The sequence below is a fragment of the Asterias rubens genome, chromosome 3, assembly GCF_902459465.1.
Source record: "Asterias rubens chromosome 3, eAstRub1.3, whole genome shotgun sequence".
Lineage (NCBI taxonomy): Eukaryota > Metazoa > Echinodermata > Asteroidea > Forcipulatida > Asteriidae > Asterias > Asterias rubens.
The window spans coordinates 13,425,506-13,450,409 of NC_047064.1; the positions used below are offsets into that span (position 1 = coordinate 13,425,506).

General features: G+C 38.9%; 1 protein-coding gene across 2 annotated transcripts in view; it reads left to right on the forward strand.

The window, feature by feature from the left end:
• The window catches only part of LOC117287915 (ectopic P granules protein 5 homolog), a 58,425-nt gene extending 39,368 nt beyond the window's left edge, over window positions 1-19,057 (forward strand). For both annotated transcript variants that reach the window (XM_033768539.1, XM_033768540.1), the window contains 9 exons: window positions 8,050-8,225; window positions 9,312-9,497; window positions 10,221-10,378; window positions 11,682-11,732; window positions 12,599-12,795; window positions 14,127-14,375; window positions 16,266-16,491; window positions 17,014-17,220; window positions 18,190-19,057. In XM_033768539.1, coding sequence (XP_033624430.1) covers window positions 8,050-8,225; window positions 9,312-9,497; window positions 10,221-10,378; window positions 11,682-11,732; window positions 12,599-12,795; window positions 14,127-14,375; window positions 16,266-16,491; window positions 17,014-17,220; window positions 18,190-18,550 — 1,811 coding nt within the window. In that variant the 3' untranslated portion in view covers window positions 18,551-19,057. The remainder of the gene's footprint in view (window positions 1-8,049; window positions 8,226-9,311; window positions 9,498-10,220; window positions 10,379-11,681; window positions 11,733-12,598; window positions 12,796-14,126; window positions 14,376-16,265; window positions 16,492-17,013; window positions 17,221-18,189) is intronic.
• The last annotated feature ends 5,847 nt before the right edge of the window (window positions 19,058-24,904 follow it).

The following is a 24,904-nucleotide window of genomic DNA, read 5'->3' on the forward strand; positions in this document are numbered from 1 at the left end:
GAGAACCTATATGAAATGGGTGTTATATGGCATGCATATCCGTCACTCAGTGACGCTGAAGGCGCTGTAACATGCAGTATTTCCTGCAAGGTACATGTATGTGGGACTACATTTTGAATTATTAGCCCTACTTTCATAGCACTAGGTAGTGGTTTACATAGGCTTTGGTGAATCGAACCAGGAACACCGAGGCGAACCCCTTCTCTTTTCGATAAGTTCATTGGGTTCTTATATGTGTGTTAAACAGCACACGGGACCAATGGCTTTACTTCCCATCCGAAGGAGGAAGCATCATGGTTACGTGTCTTGCTTTATAAGGACACAGGTGTCACGACTGGGACTCGAACCCACACTCTGCTGATCAGAAACACCAGAGTTTGAGTCCGGTGCTCTTAACCTCTAGGTCATGACACGTATTTTTAGCAGGATTCAAAATTTTGCATGGTTTAAACTTGTATTCTTTAAACTTACCACTCTTGAGTGATCCTAATGTTTTTTATTTTTGGATACGGTGGAAAATAAATGAACTTTTGAACCTTGTAGTGTAAACCTGGGAACAAAAGAAGTCCACTCAAAACAGGGTTTTGAAAAACCATGTGGGCTTAAGAACCTTCACACCATGGAGTTATGTGAGGGCGCACTGGCCTATATACGCGATTCTGCATGCGCGCAGGCGGCCATTTTCTAAGTTGACACAATAGCATCGTGTATAGCGTCCAATATACACAAACTCCAACGTATACTTCATATTCAATGCGCGTGCAGAATGACGCGCGTGTCTCTTTTTGCGGTCCCGTCACGTTTGTGCAAGAAGCATCACTAGTGCGCCCTCTAGTTCTTTTATATAACTCTATGGCTCACACAGAGTTTTCACTATTGCTGAAAGATAGGATTTTCTTTAAAGACAGTGGACACTATTGGTAATTGTCAAAGACCAGTCTTCTCACTTGGTGTATCTCAACATATGCATAAATAATAAACCTGTACAAATTTGAACTCAATAATTGGTCGTCGAAGTTGCAAAAGAAAGAAATAACACCCCAATCACACGAAGTTGTGTGATTTCAGATGCTTGATTTTGAGACCTAAAATTCTAAACTTGATGTCTCGAAATGTCTCAAAAACTACGTCACTTTAGAGGGAGCAATTTCTTACAAAGTTTTATACTATCAACAGCTCTCCCTTGGTTGTTACCAAGAACGTCTTTATACTAAATATTATTTTGAGTAAATACCGATAGTGTCCACTGCCTTTAAGTGTGTAGAACAAAGGAATATCCATAGAACGACTGCAGCACAGAGCTGTGTGTGTGTGAGAGAGAGAGAGTGTCCAAGCATGCAGATCTCATCAATTTTCAATATCAACATTTTACAAAACATAATGGAATTTAGTTTTTCCTCACAAAAAATGTAACCTACACTGTAATTGCATGATATTTTGACAGCTTTATTTGGCTGAGCGTTTATTTATTGAAAACGAAAGGATTGGAGTGAATTCACTGAATACAAAAATCAAAATGTCCAAACAAAGCCTTTTAAGGCCCAGCTGTCGATTTCACAAAACTCTTCCTAACTTAAGACTAATCTTAGGACTTAGGACGAGTCCCAACCCTGCACTGTAGCATGCTGACCTTAAGATTAATTCTAAGTTAGGAAGAGTTACTCGTCCTAATCGAGATAAGACAAGTCCTAACTCTTTGTGAAAACGACCCCTGGACACGTTTGGTAATTGTCAAAGAGCAGCCTTCTTACCTGGTGTATCCCAACATATGCATAAAATAAATCTGTGGAAAATAGGGCTCAAGTGGTTATTGAAGCTGTACGAAAATAATGAAAGAAACAAGAATGGTGTGTTGACAACACAAATGCCCCGCTGAGATTGGAGTTGCTACACTAAGTCCTTTTCGAGTTATTGTTTAAGCCATAATAACCTTAATATTTACCTAAGGGGGTCCCAAAAACAATAGGCTTCTGTGGGATCCCATGACCAATCCACAAACCAAGTTTGGAGTTGATACGCCAAGTCCTTCTTGAGATATCGCTCGGACAACATTTCTTTTGTTTTAGCCATAATGAGCTTAATACTTACCTGAGGGGGGGGGGGGGGGCTCCAAAAACAATAGGCTTCTGGGGGATCCCATGACTAATCCACACACCAAGTTTGGAGTTGAGACACCAAGTCCTTTTTTAAGTTAATTGCTCGGACATTACATTTCTTTTGTTTGAGCCATAATAACCTTAATATTTACCTGAGGGGGTCCCACAACGATAGGCTTCTAGGGGATACCATGACTAATCCTCAAACAAAGTTTGGAGTTGAGACGCCAAGTCCTTTATGAGTTCTTGCTCATTTCTTTTGTATTAGCCATGATGAGCTTAGTATTTTACTGAGGGGGTCAAGGCTTCTGGGGGATCCCATGACTAATCCACAAACCAAGTTTGAAGTTGATAAGCCAAGTCCTTCTTGAGTTATTGCTCGGACAACATTTATTTTGTTTTAGCCTTAATAAACTTTATATTTTACTGAGGAGGTAAAAAAACAATAGGCTTCTGGGGGATCCCATGATTAATCCACAAACCAAGTTTGGAGTTGATACGCCAAGTCCTTTTTAAAAGAAATTTTGTCCGAGCAATAACCTCGAAAGGGAATTGTCGTCTCAACTCCAAACTTGGTTTGTGGATTGGTCATGGGATCCCCCAGAAGATTGTTTTGGGACCCCCTCAGGTAAATATAAAGCTCATTATGGCTAAAAAAACAAAAGAAATGTTGTCTGAGTGATATCTCAAGAAGGACTTGGCGTATCAACTCCAAACTTGGTATGAGACCTATTGTTTTGGGACCCCCTCAGATTAGTATTAAGCTCATTATGGCTTAAACAATAACTCAAAAAGGACTTGGTGTAGCAACTCAAATCTCAGCGGGGCATTTGAGTTGTCAACACACCATTCTCGTTCTCTTTTGTTATTGGTCCCAGGTTTATCTTGTTATACGCACACACGTACCTATGTGTTGCATATATGCTAACACTCTGTGGATATTCCTTTGTTTGGTGCACAAACTCTTCCAACACTGTAAAAAAGAAAATTGCAGAAGTGTGTTATGTTAGTTCACTTAGACACATTCCACTTTCCCCCCCACACATCTTTGTCGGCCCCTCAAATTGAGGACTTCTCTTTGTTTTCCAATTGTTCGGACTCAGTTTTTCTCAAGCGACGCCCGCATTTGTCACAAAAGTCAACGAGGACGTCCTCGCTCTGTCAAAACGCCCTGATTCCTTTTGTTTGAGTGGCAGACACTCCCCCTCCCCACCACACACATACGTCATTCAGGCATTGTCTAGAGCAGACCACACTATGCCAAATTCCCTTATGGCAGTATTGGACAGTAGTCATCACCGCTAACGCTGTCACAGATTATAACATAATGGCCTTTATTACTACGGGAACAATAGCCACACATTGTTGCCATTATCTTGGTTTTTTTACCAGACAGATGGTAGGCATTTGACATCCTGGACCCTAAATTGACGGTGAATTGGAGACACTCCCATGGGTTCAACCCCCCACCCCCCTGTTAAACATACAGGGCTGGAGGATGAGTCAATCACTTTCCTAGTTCTACTTTTTTTTAATACAACCCTGCCGTTATCATAACTGAAATCCCAGCATTGTTTCCAAAATGATCCTTCCCCCACCTGTTTGTCCAAAGGGCAAGGCCGGGTCACTGCAGACTAGGGTTGTGTCTACATGGAGTCAGCACCTTTGTGTAGAAGGTTTTGCAGACCTGTATGCTTTGTTTTTGAAAGGGCAAGGGAACCAAGGCATTTATGAGAAAAGGGCACCCTATGAGGAAACTTTTAATTTCTACTGGAGCATTTCAAAATGGGCACCAAGGCAATGCCCAGGGGGCTTGGCATGCATGGAGGCCGCTGTGAAGTATCAGGCCTGGGTTTTTTAGGGGGGGGGGTTCTTTTTAGAGTGTGGGATGGAAAAGTTTCTGAGCCTTCATTATTTTGTGTACATTTGTAAAACAATTTTTTAATGACAAGAAACTTTGTGTGAGTTTTACAAGAATAATATTGATAACATTACGTTCGTGCACTGTCGCAGAATGTAATCACTCTGGCTTTTCCAGTTATTTGTGATGTTACCTTGTGATTATTATTCTGTGACCGGGCCTACATACTTCACGGGGGAAACTTAGGTGACTGCCCTCCATTTCTTGGTGCCCTTAAAATGCTCAAGTAGAAGGTGACAATTTCCTCATAGGGTGCCCTTTACCAAAGAGAACATGCCTTAGTGCCCTTGCCCTTTCAAAAACGAAACACTCAGGCCTGTATGACACAAAATGCACCCATTTGCCTTCAGTATTTGGTACATCATAGCATACATCAACACATTAAAACACAGATTTGTTTTAATGAGTTGTGACATTTCAAATCACCTTTCATTAAAGATTTTGACAGTACCTAATGTTGTAACCGGAGGCAATAACGAATGCTCGCATGCCTATGAATACCCACAGCTACGCAGGCTTCAAAAGGGAATCTCACTGCACTGATCAGAATGTCATTTTTGGGGGGATGTAGCTACATGTACATGTACATGTACATGTACATGTATATGTATACATGTACATGTAGACCAATTTTAGTGTTGGGCAATATACCAGATCTTTTGGAAGTCCACCAAGGCAAGCACATCAATGTGTAATTATTTGGGCCATTATTGCTGAAGGGCAAGCTTCAGGAATGATGCCAGGTTTCCAAACTGGTTGTTTTAAGGGGCCCTGTAATATTCAGTTGAGTGGCCTTTTGACTGTGTTAAATTCTCTGGGACATTCTTATCATTAGCTGTGTCTCAGATCAATGCATAGTGGACAATATTTTGATTTATTCTAGGGGAAATCTGTGTGCTGGGTGGCACAGTATTGTTTGCTCAGAGTGCTGGGCAAAAATTGTGATTCCTGGGCAGGTTCATCAAGCACTGCCCATCGTACAGGCTACACAACACAAATATCTTATAACATGAAGTCAGAGATAAATAATTCAAATCAATTATTTCCTATGAAATGTGCTTAAATTAAATGCATCACTGTTGACATTATGAAGTCCTTGAAGGGAATTCCAGATGTTTGACAGTCTATGAGAAAAGTAGTTCTTCATGCATCCTTGATATCGTAACCTGAATTTAAAATCATTAAAATCACCTATTTCCTATGATGAAATGTGATTGAATGATGAAATTGTTGACACATACTAGAAGTCCTGGAAAAGAATTCATTTATTAATTGCACCTCCTGTGAACGCCTCCCCCACCCTCTCCGCCCATCTTTGTCTGCTGGGTGTATTCCAAACCACATCTTATACCAATCAATTGTCCTCCCCACTGCAGCTAATCACAGTGGATCAGTTTACAATATTTGATTAAATCAACCACTTCCTCTTTGGGACATGATGGGACACGGTGTTGTTACCAGCCTGGACATCCGTGGTGATTCATTCATGCAATTGACATAGATAGGTTGTATGGCAAGAGAATGTGCTTACTTTTAAATTGGGTATGTGGCGTCTCATGGACTAGCAGTTAAGAGCACCGAATTCAACCTCGGGTGTTTCTGATCAGCAGAGTGTAGGTTCGAGTCCCAGTCATGACACCTGTGTCCTTAAGCAAGTCACTTAACCCTGATGCAATTCATCCTTCAGGTGGGACGTAAAGCCGTTGGTTCTGTGTGTTGTGTAACACACTTGAAAAAAACCTGTGCGCCTAAGGCTGGGTCACACCAAACTAGTTGTCAAAACGTTGAAATCGTCCTAAAGAAATTGGTAAAACGGGTTTGGTCTTGCTAGAATGTACAGCTTTGGCCAGACAATATGATGCTAGTTATTACATTGTGGTAGTGAGTCAGGTCTGTCTGTGAACAGAATGAACGTGTTACAAACGGACCCGGTCAGTGTAAAGGCGCACATCAAAATGACGCCCGCCTGCTCCATGTCTAGCAGGTCCTGAGTTCGATCCAAATAGCATCTGCCTTGTATTTTAGCAATTTGTAACCAACCATTGTAGATTTTATAATTCCTGTGAAAACAAATGGAAATCATAAAAATAATAAACTTCCACCCTATAGATTCTGTAATAATTTTGGTTTTTACCCATACACCGATGTGTGTTTGCACTGTGTACTCAGTGCTCTCCCGAGTCCTGTAAAAAAATATCACCTGTAGGCATATTACTCGGGTGGGATTTGAACCCACGACCCTTGCAATTCTAGAGCAGTGTCATACCAACTAGACTACCGAGGTTGCGCAGTAGCTAGCAGTTCAAATCCTATATGTTTTGGCAGCGGGTACCCCAACGATATATAATAGATGTTAAATTTGTACTCTGTACTTTCCCGAGTCCTGTGAAAAGAGGAGACTCTGGTTTTCATACAATTTCTCTTTAATAACCTCATACCTAGAGTAACCACTCCCAAGTAGAGAAGGATTATGATCCTAATACCTAAATTCCTATATGCAGTTGATAAATAACATCCACCCACAGACCCCTGGCAGTAAGTTGACTTCATTAAAGGAGCACTCGATTCACAACCAATTAGTCTGATTGGATAGTCTCGGTGAGGAAATTAACTCAACCGCAGAGTTTTAAAGTGATTTGATAGAACGATACGACTACAGGCAGGAATTAATTAATTTTATTTTGTTTGGCATGGCAAGTCGGACACCTAGTCATTTTATTTCAAAGATATATTGACTCTTGCATAGACAAAGTTACTCAATAGGAATTTCAGACCTTCTTCAGATGTGGGCTTGGAGATAGAAAAATGTCTACCTACTTTTCTTCAAGTATAAAGAAATTGTTCTTTTTGAAGTATCCCCCCCCAGTTTACCTACAAAAACAATAATATTGTCCCATCCCCCCCCCAAAAAAAAAAAAAAAAAAAAAAATTAAAAATATTTGTCTCACCATTAATAAAAAAGGCTTGTCCTGATTAACAGGCATGTGATTTGTCAGGAAATTTTCATTAATTTTTCAAAACCTCCTTAAAGACACTGGACACTTGATAATTACTTAAAATAATTGTTAGCACAAAACCTGACTTGGTGCATGTAACAAGCAATGAAGAGCTGTTCATAGGCTCCCTCTGAAGGAACATAGTTTTGGGGAATGAAGTAATTTCTCAGTAAAATATCTGAATTGATTTCGAGCATGAAAGCACACAACTTTGTGTGACAAGGGTTTTTTCTCCTTCCATTATTATCTAGCAACTTCGACGACCATTTGAGTTCAAATTTTCACAAGTTTGTTATTTTGTGCATATGTTGAGATGCACCAAGTGATAAGACTGGTCTTTGACAATTACCAATAGTGTCCAGTGTCTTTGAGCATTCAGATTTGTGTTGCAGCAACTCAATCTTTATTCCCTTTATAACTTAAGCAGTTGCAACAGTTGCAATCGGCATTAAAATTAAGATTAAAATGTGGATAAAATTGTTCTTGTGGATTTTCCATTTTGTCCCTTTTAATTTAAGAAATAATTTTAATAGTTCCCAACAGGCCCTTCTTTTTTCCAGCCAGTAAGCCCTTGGTAAACCCTTTGACAAGTCTACCTGTATGGCCTAAGCCAGGTAGGGTCTTTGTGCGTACAATCTTGTGACATATCATCAGAAATAATCTATTAACTATAAAAACGCCAATATTTCTCCGTTGTTGTTATCAGGTTACCTATATAGCCTCGCCCCTAGCCAACCCTATAACCTGTGGCCGTTTTACTACAACACTTGAGCAAGGAAGGGTCTTAGAGCCTACAATCTTTGACATGTTGTACCATCAGATATAGCCTGTAATCCATTGAAACACCAATCTCTTCCTTTGTGTTATCATAGCCAACCCTTTGTCTAGTCTGTTGCCATTTAACTACGTCACTTTTTAAGCTACAAATGTAGGAAGGGTCTTTTTGCATACAATCTTGTGACCTATCATCAGAAATAACCTATTAACCATTACAAAAAAAGCCAACCAATTTCCATTTTTCCGTTGTTGTTATCAGGTTACCTAGCCCCTCCCCTAGCCACCCCTATGACCAGTCTGTGGCCGTTCTACTACAACACCTTAGCCAGGAAGGGTCTTCGAGTTGACATTCTCTTGATGTACCATCAGCATCTAGCCAAGTTGCCCTGGAATCATTTTTACCCTGATCTGACTGCCATGGAGCTGATGATCCAAGTGAGTATATACTGTACATGTAGAGATGAGTCATTGTAGTTGAGTCATAGAGAGACCATTTCATAACTCACTGGAATTTGTCTCACCGATGTCTCACACTTCAAATAGTATCTCCAGATACCTTGCAGGAACAAATACTGAGCGCTTTAATGCACCTCTTAGGGGTGTGATAGAGGAAGCGCTGTATAAAAACCTAGCATCATTTAAAGCTCTTTTAAAGGTGTAGGGTCATACTTTGGTAATTACCCCAAAAATGACCTTGATGTATATGTGACAGTTATGAAGACACCCCACAGAGTTTTCTTATTTTTCCTTTAAATGTACTATTTTCTTTCATTTGTAAATGTATTACTTACCTTACTTTTTATCCTTCCGCCAATTCAGTCCGTTTTAAACATGTTTATTTATGCTAATCAACCTCTTTACACTTGCATCACTCATTGCTAAGGATTTGAACTGCCTCTTTGCCAACAGGCATGCTTGGTGATCTAGTGGTAAGACATCTGCTCTAGCAAGGCGTAGATTGTGTGTTCCAATCCTACCCAAGTGATTTTTCTGTGGATTTTTTTGCAACAAACTCAGGAAAGTGCTGAGAAGACGATGCTTAAAGCCATTGGACCCTTTCGGTACAGAAACAAAAATAAAAGTTCACAGATTTACAAATAACTTACAGGGTTTACAGAAGGTAGTGGTGAAAGACTTCTCTTGAAATATTATTCCATGAAATGCTTTACTTTTTGAGAAAACAGTAAAACAATATCAATTCTCGATGGCGAGAATTACGGATTTATTTTAAACACATGTCATGACACGGCGAAACCAAGGGTGGGTTTTCCCGTTATTTTCTCCCGACTCCGATGGCCGATTGAGCCTAAATTTTCACAGGTTTGTTTTTTGATATAGAAGTTGTGGTACACGAAGTGTGGGCCTTGGACAATACTGTTTACCGAAAGTGTCCAATGGCTTTAAGACATATCGGTGTAAGGGTAAAACAATAACAACATTCTTTATCCCTGATGCAAAAAAGGTTTTCTATTTCATGAAAATGTTTATGAATGAATGCAAAAATCTTTTCTTTGGGTATAGATCTTTGAAGACAGAAGTCAAAGTTGCTTGGAGTTTCTAGGCAGCATTTTCCCCCAGATTCCCTGGGGACAGATCTGTGATGGTTACTGCCAAGGGTCGGATACCTCAATGTCAAACAGCTTCTTGTCCTACCTTCTAAGCCTACTCGTTATCTTCCTGAATGAAGACAACATCATGAAAACCCAGGTAAGTAGTAGTGTTGACTTTAGAACACAGAACAATCCTTCAATCTTAAATCGACAGCTCAAACTCACCTCTTCAAATGAGCAATTTAAATCCTGAATTATTACTTTGACTTTACGAACCGGAAAATTTTTAAATGGCATTTTTGTCTCAGATACTGTGTGCTTAAAGGAACACATTGCCTTGGTAGAAAAGCTTTTGAAGCTGTTTGATAAGAAATCAATGTGGTTCGAAAGGTGTTTTAAAAGTATAATGACCACACAAATATGCCTTGAAATTGCAAGGTTTTCCTTTTACTTAGTGAACTAACACGGTCGGCCTTTTTATAGAGTCAAGTATTGGCGTGCCATGTATGTTCACGATGTATTTGACTTTACGAGCAGCAGGAAGGCAAATGTCAACATAAAAGCAACGTGACCAAACATAACAACATCCGCTATAAACGTGTACAAAAGATGCCCGCTCTCACACAACGTGCTAAATGATAAAAACCCAAGTGGGTTAGCTCTTGGCAGGTCATGGACATCGCAGATGAGCCATAGCATGCCACGCACCGGATCAGAAAAGAAAACAATAGGCGACATCTTTCAAAACCTTTGACATTTACAAACGATGACAGTACAATTTCAAGAGATTTATCCGGGGCACAAGGACGTATGTGATCCACATTTGATCGAGGATCAGAGAACTTAAGCAAGTCACCTGTACTGTTTATCTTTTTTATAGGGTGTGGCCATGCAACATCTGTTAGCACAAGCCAAAGATTTTCCCTGGCAACTTCTGGATGTGAGTTCTTATAACTGTGCTGCAACGTGGCAGACAGATCGCTGCAATCCAAAATGCGTACTGGGCCTGCCTGAACAGAGTGATCACAATTCTACCAGGTATGGGGTCGAGAGGTTAAAATGCTTTGCCATGTTTTATAGATCAAGTGTTTGCCCATGACATGAATCGCCACTCACTTTGAATGAAGATGTTATGTAGTATAATTTACCTGTAGAAGTTTCAGCTTCATTAGTCGTAAACAAATTTGAGGAAAAAGTGAAAATCACAGAACAATAATTTCAAGAGAGTCACGTAAATCCATTGTACAGGCTTAAATATTTTAGAAATAAATAACAAAATTGAGGGAATTGTTTTTCGTTCAAATTTATGCCAATTACCAATCATGCCAATGTGAGAAAAATTCAGCATGAAATTATCTATGATCTTTCTTTACTAATTTGGGGTTGAACAAAGAAAAGTTGACAAGAGCAGGATTTGAACCGACTTCCAGTTTAACGCACTCCAACTGAGCTTTATAGCCCAATGTTGTCAGTCTCTCATCAATTTTGTCAATATCATTGTTCAGGGTGCCATTCAGAAGCCACACAAACATGTGACAAAGACAGATCTGGTTTTTTTCTTGGTAAAGAGGCAGATACTTATGACAATGCAAAAGTGAGGTTGTACCCCACATCAACACAAATAATTTACAATTGGGCTAGTTTTGTAGTGACAATACATTTGTATAAAGGCATTACTCTTTGTGACCAAACTAAAAATAAATTTGCGAAGGAGGCTTTCTCCTTTTTTTTGCCAAAATTTCAATTGCATGTAGTAGATGCTTATTGTTCCATTGGGTATAGAGAACATAAATTGTTATTTTGTTACCTTACACCGATGTGTATGAAGCATTGTATACTTAGAACTTTCCAGAATTCTGTGAAAAATATCCACAGGCAAAACACTTGGGTGGGATTCGAACCCACAACCTTTGCATTGCTAGAGCACTAGCACTACTACCAATAGACCATCGAGCTACATGTAGCCCGATAGCTAGCGCGCTAGCCTGATTGCTAGAGGCAGTTTAAGTCTTTAAGCCTGTCTAATTGAACTGCATCTAGCCATCAGTAAAAGGAAGAGTACGTAGTAAACAGTGCTTGATACACATTAGTGTAAGTGTAAAATCCAAATTATTTTCTAGCATGTAAAAAACACTACGGAATCTCCAAAGGCATACATGTGTATCTTAACTTTCTGCATTTTTCCCTCTTTGATTTCAGTTAACCTTTATTTAGGTAGCTGTGTAAACTGAAAAACTTACCCTTTTCTACATGTTGAGTTATTCTCTTTAGGACTCTTGTTGTATCTGGTATAAATCTTCCATGTTCCTGTATCTTTTTTTTACTTTGGTGTATTTTTCAGATGTGGTTCTTCTGTTGCTGCTGCTAATTATTCCCCTGTTTCTAGTATGAGGTGAGGTGGTTTGTTCGTGTCTGTAGTTCGCTTGTCACATTATCTTTCTTTCTCAAAATTTGGTTGAAATTAATTTTGTTCATTTTGATAATTTGAAGATAACGTTAAAGGCACTGAACACTATTGGTAATTACTCAAAAATAGTTGTTAGCTTAAAAACTTACTTGGTAACAAGCAATAGAGAGCTGTTGATGGTTTAAAACACTGTGAGAAACGGCTCCCTCTGAAGTGACGTAGTTTTTAAGAAAGAAGTACATTCTCACTCAAATATTAAAATACTTGAGGCCTGAAGCCTTTTATACAGTGTATGACATCTGAAAGTCCTCAAAGTTGTGCAGCAAGGGTGTTTAATCCTTTCATTACTCTCTTGCAGCTTAAATGACCAATTGATAAAGAAAAACTGGTCTTTGACAATACTAAAGGTGTCCAGTGCCTTTAAATTGTTTCCTTTTTTGTATTTCTGGTGCAAAATCCGGAGACTTTTTGAAAGGTGGTAGTTGTCTTGCCAATTAACTCCATTGTTCTTGAAAATGTGCACATGCTCAGAACTTGGTAAGCAGTGTGAAATAACCTGGAACATCTGCAACCATCTGGAGTATTAAAGTCATGCTTCTCATCTTGTTGCAATATTAACCAGTTCACTTCAGAATATGTTTGTTTGTTTATTGGTCATTTATTTGTTTGTTTGTTTGTTTGTTTAATTGTTTGTTTGTTTTAAAATGATCTTCCTCTCGAGGGAACTCTGCATCACATAATACAAGTATGGCTTTGTCAATATCATACTATCGACCATGTTGAATGTATTTAAACTCAAATGTTCCAAAGTACAAATGTACATGTATTAGCAATGAATTTGTTTTTTATAGTTTGATGCATGAGGTGGCCAGGTTTGGCAACCCGTCATCATCTGATTCAGCTGATGATTCTTCTAAGAGAGCGGCCTACGTCAAGCTGGTCGTACGTCTGCTCAGTAAATGCTCCTTGCTCAATGATGCTCGCAGTGACTGGTTCCCTCCTGCTGTGCACCAGTTACTCAATGATATCGAGTTGCTTTCAACTGCAGGTGAGATACATTACTATTAAGTATTAAAACTGTTTTGATAAAATGATCAGTGTCTTTGGAAAAGCATCACTGCTGAAATCTGGATTTTTGAAATAAGAACAAAACTCATTTCAAGATGTTAAATTATTTTTTTTTTACCCTTAAAAAAGGGATATAGAATATTAATTTTGGTTTAATCTTACACCAATGTGTGATAACACTGTACTGTATACTCTCGAGTTCTGTGGAAAAAAAATCATGGGCATCATTTCATGGTCACCAATGTGTGTTGGCACTGTATACGTGGTAGTTTCCCGAGTTCTGGGCATCATTTCATGGTCACCAATGTGTGTTGGCACTGTATACTTTATACATGGTCACCAATGTGTGTTGGCACTGTATACTTTATACATGGTCACCAATGTGTGTTGGCACTGTATACTTTATATATGGTCACCAATGTGTGTTGGCACTGTATACTTGGTAGTTTCCCGAGTTCTGGGCATCATTTCATGGTCACCAATGTGTGTTGGCACTGTATATCTGCGCCTTGAACACCCAGCAGGGTGGATATGTGCGCATTACAAGTCTTATTATTATTATTATTATACTTGGTAGTTTCCCGAGTTCTGTGAAACAAGGGTCATGTACATGTACATGTAATCTTCTTTATCCTGATGCAAATTTAACATTAAATCCTTGGGGTGCCTGCTGCTCATTCACTAGGATTCAAACTGCCTCTAACTATGTGGCAATCTCTGTAGTCTAGTTGGTAAGACACTGCTCTAGAATTGCAAAGATTGTGGGTTTGAATCCCACTCGAGAAATGTGCACCTATGATTTTTTTTTCACAGAACTCGAGAGTATACAGTGTTATCACACATTGGTGTAAGAGTTAACCAAAATTAATATTCTATATCCCTTTGCAAATTTAACATTTATCAAATTTAAACAGTATTCAAGGGAAGGTTCACGTTTGGTAATTACTCAAAACAAGATTAACTTAAAAACTGACTTGGTAACGAAAATTGGAGAGCTGTTGATAGTTTAAAACATTGTGAGAAATGGCTCCCTCTGAAGTAGCATAGTTCTTGAAATAGAGGAAATTTCTCACTAAAATAATGCACGACTTCAAGCTATAAGTATTTTATTCCTATCTGGACCACACAAATTCGTCCAACAAGGGTGTTTTTTCTTCCATCATTTTCTCCCAACTCCGATGACCAATTGAGCCAAAATTTTCACAGGCTTGTTATTTCATGCTTATGATGTGATACACCAAGTGAGAACACTGGTCTTTGACAATTATCAGTAGTGTACCTTCCCTTTAAATATATTTCTCTATGCTTCAGGTGGGCCGACATCAGTCAGACAGCAAGAGCTAGCCTCTCTCCTCTCCACGCTGCTGACCTTACTCAACAACTGCTCACCGATCCACGATGCTCCGAACGCAATCTTGGGCGCGATAGTCTCATGGTTTGAAGCCTCAACGAGTAGCGCCCTCTGTATTCCCTGCATAACGGCAGCATGTCGCACGTTGGCCTCGATCAAACATCTGGCAGTGGTCGTGGAGGCTTGTATAGAGGCTAACTTCAACTCTAGTACGTATGTTTTTTAAATTCGAACATCCTCTAGTCTTTGATAAAACATACCATAAAACAGTGAGGTGTCGTGTCTGAGCAATCTTATGTAGACCATCCTACTCACCGGCTTTGGGCCAAATTTCATAAACTTTTAAGCATAAAATACTGCTTTACAAAATTCTTTGCTGAGCAAAAATTGATTGGGGCACCATTTAGACCAACGAAAATGTAATTTTGGCTAGTAACCTATTTCTGATAAGCAATACTTTTCTGTGCTTAGCAAGTTTTTTTTGCTGACAGGCTTGATGCAATTGGGTCCTGGTGTTGTAAGCAGCAGAGCGTGGGTTCGAATCCCAAGCCGTGACACTTGTGTTCTGAAGCAAGACACTTAACCATTGCTTCGTCCTTCGAATGGGACGTAAAGCCGTTGGTCCCATGTGTTGTGTAAATGCATAAAAGAACCTAGTACATGTACACTATTCGAAAGGAGAAGGGGTTCGCCCCGGTGTTCCTGGTTGTGGCTGCTGTATGCGCTGTAGCACCTTGTAAATCCTTATAACTTATTGGGTCTCAAAATTCATCACTTCAATATCTTTCTGAAAGTTTGCACATACAGTACTCAGCTCCTTGAGTACCTTGTTTGGTAGATACATGTATGTGCACTATATAAGACTTTGATATTATATTATTTTATATAACACCCGAGCAGATCCTTGCCATTTGATTGGAGGATTGTCCGTCACGTGATAGCAAATAAAAGTGCCATTGCACGCTGAGTCACTCACCGTGCTTTTTCATTCCATCCGAAAAGTACCATTGCACGCTGCCAGCGTGCATAAGTACTTTTCGGATGGAACGAAAAAGCTGAGTAAACACATATCACTGAGTGCGCGTGTCTTTGGTAACGCAGCAGTGTTACTACTGCAAGGTAGTAAAATTACTTAACATTCGGCTTCTACAATTAAAAATTGTAGGCCTACGTTTTGTTTGTTTTGAAAGTTGTATCTTTTAATCAAAATGACAAAGATCTACTTGGATGTTATATAAAACAAATAATGAATGTTTTTCATTCGTGCAATGGTGCGAATATGTTCATTCGTTGAAAGCTGGAATGTTCCATTCAACTCGGCTCCGCCTCGTTGAATAGAACATTCCATCTTTCAACTCATGAACATATTCGCACCATTGCACTCATAAACATTCATTATGTGTATAATATTCAATCCCCAGTGGTGACACTTGTCCCCTTCAGTTTGTTCCCTTGAGTTTGGAAGGTACAAATGCAGTACATTCTGCTCAACCAGCCAGTATCCTACTGGATGATATCCACACCCACATGTACATCCTTAAAGACTGTGACGGGGGTAACCCTGTTTCAGGCCAAGGAGAAGGTGGCAACGTGCCCTTAAGTGGCAGTTGATTTTGGTAGATTGGGCAAACCAGTAAAGAGTGGCCCTCACCTTGATAGGCTGTCCATGGCTTAGTTGTGTTTGGCGATCTCTAAGCGTTTGCGCTTGGGTATTATCCCACACCGTCCACTTATTTTCTATCAGAAATGTAACCTTGAGTTTCCACTGTATTGGTCTTGGAGGATACATGGCTCATCTCTCATTTCATAATAATTTTGTTTTCCTTCGTATTTGTTGAAGCTTTGTATGGTGTGGATAAATAGGAAGAAACTATAGATAAATGGTAAACTTGGGGGTACAACCATCTGTTTCTCCTGAAGACGAACAGAGTACACTGTTCAAATCGTCGAGACCACACCAGTCCCTTTTCAGAGTCAACACTCCCACAAAAGAGACTTACACATGGTTTCACATGCATGTCTACCATTATTTACAATTTCTTCCTGTTTTTAAAACTAAGGAAATTTAACAAATTTGAACACCCTTTCAAACCCTACAGATATTGACTTGTCCCCTGACCCGTCCCGTGGCTGGACCAATGTCCTTCAGGCTCTTCATGTACCTGAGCTCACTCACCAAGAGTTCTTGGGAGAATGCTCCAAGCAGGGATCCATACTCACCCTGTACGCTTACCTAGGTCAGAGGTCACCATTGTGTCAAAGCCTGGAAGAGGAATACACTTTGTATACTGAGCTGGTGGACTGGTGTGTGAAAAACAAGCTCAGGTATTAATCGTATCTTTTTTTTATGTTTCAAATTCTGCGTCTCTGCCACTCATTTCAATGTATTTGAATGGCCTACATGTATGTCTTCTACTAGGGCACTGAAGTTTCCACCATGATTTATGTACATCTGGGCCCACTTTCATGGCTCTGCTTACAGCCCAATTCTGCCATTCTGCGCTTCCGATCACCAATCTTGCGATCAATTCCTAGTAACAATGCGCACAAGCCGAAATCCCTGCTAACTTGTGAATGCTTGACATAAATGCAGAATTCCTTGCTTCCAGAAGCACCATGGCCATGAAATTTTAAGCAAGAGCAAAACTATATAGGATATCAGTAACATTTTGTGCATGAAATATTGTATTTTAGAAAGTAACTGAGCAACTTGGAAACTGTTTGTGCTTAAGCGGGTCTATGAACGACCTTTGCATATATTGGGAAGTCCTTCTACACTGTCAGTAACATAGGACCAGAGATTTTATTTATCTAAACTACAAGTGCTCATTTTATTCTTCCATACAGACCTGCAAATGAAGCCAAGGTGTTCCTATGGTGGCACAAAGCCCTTCAGATGACGCTCCATCAAGTTGAGTTTGGTGCTCCCCATTGGACCCTATCTCGCTCACTGAACAACCTCATCCCTAGTATGGTGACTCAAGGCGAGGATCGTAGCTCATCTGGTATACTTGGCGCCATTGGGTTCGGCAGACAGTCTGATCTCTCCTACAGGTATGCTTCAAGAGGGTTTATCTTGGTGAAGCCATCACAAAATTGACACATATCAATTCAATATCAATTCAATGTCAATAATCAACCCCCCCCCTTCTGTAGTCCTTTTAATTATTTTACCTCTTGCTTTTTCCTGTGTGCTTTCTGACTCTCCCTATTCACGTGTTTCCACTTGGCTGCTTATGTTACACTTAGTTACCTGTTAGTTACCTCTTGTCATTTAGCCTTTGAGAAAGACTCTTCTAGGGTCGAAACGTCAGGCCATTAACTATGTTTTGCATTTATTCAAATTATGGGTGGTCACGTTAGCATAGTGGTATCTTGCCTTGCCTTCCACCGACAATACTACTACGTCCACTGTGTGATGACACTTTCTATTTCAACAAAGCGGCTACATGGATATACATAAACAGAGCTCCCACAAATGGCGTCACAGTGATGACATCACAATTGTTTGAAAAAATTTCTCTTTTGGACAATTCAACACTGTTTCATCTCATGTCAACTCAATTTCCTTATTTCAGAAAAGATCACTTGTTGCTGTTTTTTCTTCAAACTGGACTTAAAGGCACTAGACACTATTGATAATTACTCAAAATAATTGTTACATGTAGCATAAAAAATTACATGGCAACAAGCAAAGGAGGGCTGTTGATAGTATAAAAAATTGTTAAAATTGCTCCCTCTGAAGTAACATAGTTTTTTAGAAAGAGGTAATTTCTTACTAAAATATTAAAATACTTCAGGCATGAAGCCTTTTTTCATTTTTTGAAAGCAGACAAATTTGTGCGACAATGGTGTTTTTTCTTTTATTATTCTTCTCTTGCAACTTCGATGACCAATTCAGTAAAAAAGAATGACATGTCTGTTACTCTATGCACATGTTGCGATACACCAAGTGAGAACACTGGTCTCTGACCAAAGGAGGACACTATCAAATTCAGTACTTTGTTTATCCTTTTTTGCAAGATTCCGTGTGATAGCAAGAAGTATGGCCTCTTTCATCTCAGCACAAGTCCTCCGCAACGGGACAATTCGTATGGAACCCAACGATCCAGGTGCCATAACACTACATCGAGATACGCATCCCCAATCCCCGACAACTCCAGACGTGCCCAAGCCATCCAGTCTCGCCTATCAAGCATTGAAACAGCTCGATGCAGCCATCGATAATAAGAACTACGTGGGACTCACTGAGCATGCACGTTACTCAAGAACTCTCGTCTTGGATGGGAGCAAGACCCTCAAGGATGCGATGCATCTGTTGGGGCATCTTGTGGCGCTGATGTTCCCTGAGAAGCATTATCTGTCGGTAATACGAGTCCTATAGATGTATCCTGCAACCATTCCACTGCTGAGGTACCACCCCCATTGCCATGCATAATCAAAGTCAAATTGGCCTATTTTTAATAACTATCATACGGTATTTGGTCAAAGATTCCATTGAGCATATTATATTGAGCAAATTTCACGAATATGCTAGGCTTAAAAAGATAACAGTAAAGTACATCACTATATAGCAGATGCAGCTTGCCAGCCAAAATATCATGTAATATGTTTTGCCTGTGACTGGCTCCCTGCTTAAATTTACCTTGCATTCTTTCATCAAAATTTGCCATAATTTGGATACAAAGTCATAAGGTGTAAGCCTTGCTGTTTTGCAGAAACTGGGCGTAAATTTGATAAAATCACAAGGGTCAAAATTGGGTGTAAAGTTTGTTAAAATCACAAGGTGTAAGCCTTGCATGTAGAAATTGAGCATAAATTGGATAAAATCACAAGGTGTAAGCCTTGCATTTTTGTTGATATTTGGGCATACATTTTTGTAAATTGGATAAAATCACAAGGTGTAAGCCTTGCATTTTTGTTGATATTTGGGCATACATTTTTGTAAATTGGATAAAATCACAAGGTGTACATGTAAGTCTAACTGTTGTCATTATTTGGTTACAGATATTAATAACTACCCTTGTACTAAATGCTTGTTATCGTGCTTGCTGCTATTAACTATCAAGATACACAATTAAAATTTGAAATCACAAAATAACCTTTTTTTTATCTTTTTTTTATACTCGGTTATAATAGTTAGAGATTCCGTGAATGATGTTTCTGCCATATTATTCACTAAACACCAAGAACCTTGCCAATAAACAAACTGTGATCGATCACTGATCGGTCTTTTAGAAATGTTTCGCAATAAAACAAATTATTTGCATTGAGTGTGATGACTGTACATGTAATATAACTTCATTATCACATTGTAAAAACTTGGAATCATCAAGTTGAATCAATTGAAGTAATCACAAGCGGATATTAGGGCATTGGACACAAACTCTGGTGATTCTGATCAAAAGAGTGGTCCTGGCACTTGTGTGCTTAAACAAGGCACTTAATCACTATTGCTGTGTCCTTCTGATGGGACGTAAAGCTGTTGGTCCTGTGTAGAGTGTAGGCCTTATACGTGTAATAAAAGAACCCAGGGCCTGATTTCACAAAGAGTTAGGACTCTTCTTATCTCAAGTTAGAACGAGTAACTCGCCCTAACTTAGGATTAATCTTAAGGTCTGCATGCTACAGTGCAGGGTTGGGACTCGTACTAAGTCCTAAGATTAGTCTTAAGTTAGGAAGAGTTTTGTGAAATTGACGGCTGTGCACTTATCGAAAACATGGGTTTGCGCGGGTGTTTCTGCTACATGTATGTAAAACAATTGATCTCATACTTCCAGAAAGTACCTCTGCATACCTTGTAGGAAAGCAGTAAATGGTGGAGTGCCTTGAGTTATCACTGAGTGACTGAGGATATGAGGGTATAATTATAAAAAGCCACAATGATCATTTAGAATCGGCAAATGTCTTCAACTCAGTCCGTAAATTCTACTTTAAGTTTATTTCCTTATTAATTTGATAAACAACAATTATTTTAATCTTATTCTGAAATAATATATTTTAATATGATTTAATATGATTTTATGGTTTACTTCTATACTATACACAGCATGGTTGAGAATTACTGCTGACAAAAAAAAAGGCTGAAAGTAGGATCAACATTTTAGGAGAATTTTTGACTGATTATGTTCTTGAATCGGGCATATCAAATTAAACCCAAACTGGCTCCACATTTCAATAAGTATCAGGCCGTTTGTGAATGCCAGACACAAAGCTACTGAATGCTTAAACTTAATCTAACCAATACCTATGTGTGCTTTAATTCATTTTGCATTCTTTGTAAACTGATATCCGTTTTTTTATTAGAATACTGTGCAAATTATCGAAGCCTGATTTATTTTGAATGACTTACTAACCTAGATTGAACTTGTGACATGATGTTCCTAATTTGTTGAAAGAACTTCATGTATTAAACAAGTCATGCTTGGAAGTTACATGTACAAATGTGCCCCCATAATATCAAAATTAAATGTTTTCAGTTTCTAACACGCCTTTCTTAATATTTATGCATGAGGTACGTCACAATGCTAATCCAAAACGAGGCGATGGGCGCAGCCACTGCAAGTGATGGGGGAAGTGCGCCCATAGCCTCATTTTGGGTAAGAATTATGACGTCATGCATAAGTACTAAGAGAGGCGTATAATAATAATAATTGTGGCTTCTTATATAGCAGACATGTCCGTCACCCAGTGACGTTCCTGGTGCTGTAACGTTCAGTATTTCCTACGAGATGTGGGACTACGTTTCAATTATGAGACCTCATTCTGATGGCACCATGTAATGCTTTACAAGGTGCTGTGGCCCCAATTAAAATTTGTTTCTCATTCACATTAGTGTGCAAAACAATTGTCTAGCAGCCATGACATCTGCTGTAGAGTGCAAAAGTCATGGGTTGAAATCCCACTTTGGGGCCCTGTTAAATTCTTACCACAATACTTGAAAAGCCCAGTGTACAGTACTTTATTATAAATTGGTGTTACGCATGGTTCTTTATCCCTGACATGCTTGATGAAAGATTTAAATTGATTAAGGTATGAAACAATTTTTTAATCTGCACTCTTCCTCAATTACATGTATGTCCAATACAGGTTAGCCTTTCAAATGTCCATCAAGCACAAAGAATCAGACTGCTTGCAAAATAAACCTCCTTGTCTTTAATTCTAAATGTGAAAAGAACTGTAGTATCAATACAATGTACATGTAGATTAATAAGTTTGTAATGTAAAACATTGTACAATTATAAAAAGATATGTGTGATATAGACTTGGCTGCCATCGTCAAATAATGGAAACATGCATACGCGTGCCTTGTGCAGGTCTGAGCCAATGATCATGCCAGTCTTCCTTTAAGCTCAGCGAGGGCGCTGCTTGGGCTTGCGACATTGTGATCTTGTGCAAGGGGTCTATTCCTGAGACGACTATAAAATAGTCTTCTTTTTGTTATTTATGGTTATTAATCAAACTCAGTACCTATATTCTGTTTAATAATAAGATGAATTAAAAATTCCTGGTAATTAACACTTGGGTTTAATATAAATAAAGAAACGAGCCCCTAGCTATGTGAAATTATAACGCCTTGAATATATTGAAGTTTATAATAAAATATGCTGTTGATTGCATCATCAACCTTTGTGTTATCTGTTTTTGACTTTGTTAATATCTTAGTCCTGACACCAGTCTCTGAACAAGATCTACATGTAGGAACCACAAGCCTTTCCCATTTTCACGCAGGCCCCAATTTCATGGCTCTGCTTACCAATGAGTTGTACACTTACGAACACCGTTCTCCGCTTGCTGATTTTCTGCACGAGCTGAAACCTGGAGTATGCACGCACACAAGCGAAAATTGCCTGCTTACCCTTGAAATACGATTGATTCTATGCTTACGGTAAACAGAGTTATGAAGTTTGGCCCAGCAGTACACGTATAAAGTGCAGACATTTTGAGAATTGGGGTAGTAATGTGACATTGCCTTGGATCGGTCGAACTGGTCTCCATAAAATGCATATGATTAGAGAGATATTTCAAAAGTAGAATATAATGATCCACACAAGTATCACTCGAAATTGCAGGGTTTTCCTTTTACATGTACCTCGTCAACTATCACTGTCAGCCATTTCTTTGCTAACGGTAAGCAGGGGTCGATTTCACAAAGAGTTAGTAGTCCTAACTTAGGACTAGTCCTAGGAGATGTACGTAATGTGTGGCTAGTCCTAAGTTAACTCAAGATAATACTTAGTCTTAACTCTTTGTGAAATCCACCCCTGAGCCATGAATTTGGGCCCTGTTCGCCTTAGTCACCTAAGGATATATCCCAATTGTGGACAGCTGGCCATATCCTCATTGGAATTAAAACAGATCTCCAAGCACAATGAAGATTCAATTCCTACAAACCACAGCTGGTTATTTCCTCCGACACATTTTGGTGATTCTACCCAAAACAGTTAGTCATCAGGGACCAATTTCATAAAGCTGTACCGAAAGATTCTTGGCTAAGCAAGATATGACCGGGGTACCAGCCGCAGCAATGGTAACTGTATTGTGGTTCTCAGCTGGTCACTCCTTTTGCATTGCAACAGTTTGTTGTGCTTACAGGCTTGAAATTGGGCACTGACATGTACAGAGATGAACAGCAAGGTTTCTGATGATTAATTAAAGTACGATATGATTGAAGTATAATTGCCTAGTGTGATAAAGAATAATTTTTTAGTTTTACCTGTTCACCAAAGGTATGCCACAAACCACATCATCAACTTTTAGTGGATTACAATTTTTTCTTGTTTTCAGTTTACAGCTTGTACAGTGAAACCCCTCTGCCAAATTGTATAATATACAATTTCAGAAATTATCATGTCAGGAAACTCAAACAAACTGTTTCAATATAAACGAAAAAAACTTCTTATGTTGGGGGGAAAACACAGAGTATGGCATGAATGACCAACCCAACTTATAAATCTGAATTGGAATATTTCCTTGGTACATTTTGTGTAACTGCGCCTTGAACACCCAGCAGGGTGGATATGTGCGCATTACAAGTCTTATTATTATTATTATTATTATTATTAACTACCAATCCTGTTGTGCACTAACCCATTTAATGACATAATTTCAACATCTTCTTACTCCCATCATTGAGGAAGGAATGTCCTTGTAAACTGTTAACAACGGAAGTAAAGCGACTAGTAATAATTGCCGCATACGCAACAGGACAAATTATTTAAACAGAGCAAGTAATGCACAAAGACGCAATTCACACATTTCTAATATGTAAGGTGTTGATGTAATTAACACCTTGAATGAGTAAGCTCAATGTCTGGTTGATGATAGTGCACTTATACACAGGTGACTTGGGAATACCAGTGTTAATCCTCTTTGCAAAGAAAAATTGACTTCAGTCAACATCTGGATCATGTATTTGTCAATGTTTCACACCTTGGAGTCATCGTTTGACACCTTGAAATCATTTGATAATTGTAAGAGTCTAGTGTCTGTCTGTCATCATACTGGGCTATTTCCCCAATGAGAGAGAGAGAGGGTGAGAAGGAGCCCAGACTCCATCACCTTCTCATGAAAGAGGTGTGGTCTGAGACATAGAGCTCTATGCTTAGACCGATATAGTTTCTTTCTTTAAGGCTATCAAGACAAGCCTTTATAGGAGTTTTCAGGAAAGGTAGAGACTGACGAGAGAGGGGTCATCAATACCCCCCTTCCCTCCCACCCCTTGCCCTCCACCACTAGATTTCAAAAAATGACAGTACTAACTTAGCAAGGTAATAGGTATAGTTTCATTTATAAACGGTTTTGGCTTCACCCTGACCTATACATCATCATAAGTCAAATTTAAAAAAGGAACAGCCTTTTAAAGGCACTGGACACCTTCGCTAAATGTCGAAGACCAGTATTCTCACTTGGCATATCTGAACAAATGCATGAAATAACAAATCAGTGAAAATTTGGACTCAATTGGTCATCTTAGTTGCAGGAGAATAATGAAAGAAAAAACACCCTTGTTGCACAAACTTGTGTGCTTTCTTCTCAGATGCCCCAAAAAAGCTTCACTGTTCAGGTCTGAAGGCTAATATTATTTGAGTGAGAAATTACCTCTTTCTAAAAAACTATGTTACACTACTTCAGAGGTCGCCGTTTCTCACCACTTTCTATACTATCAACAGCTCTCCATTACTAGTTACAAAGTAAGTTTTTATGCTAACAATTATTTTGAATAGGTCTTTAAAGTTTTTTTCTTTTTTTAACTGTCAACATTTCTACCAATAGCTTGTCAATGTCCCCGTAGCAAAATATCTTTCTAAAGACATACGTTGAATGTGTGCCAAATACTATGCTTATATCATCCAAGACACATTCATGTCATACAAACTTCATTATTCAATAGATCATAATTAAAATTTGGAAAACAAAAATTCCAAAGTGGCAATTTCCCCTGAAAGGAGTTCAAAAATTCGCTTTTATCCACCCAGTCATAATTGTCTTTGACCGTCATGGATTAAATAATCAGGAAAACATCTCCATCCCATAGGAATTTACCTAGTTGAGTTTAATTAAATTCAAGCTCACATTGGAAGTGTTTCTTCTGTGTTCCAAACATTTCCTGATTGAAAGCATAAATCACTAACCAAAAATTATTATCACCTTTTTTTAGAGGAAACTATACAAGAGGCTTTATAAAAAGTACAAACAAGTCTCACTTGTCTGTATGGACTTTGAATAAAACTGGATG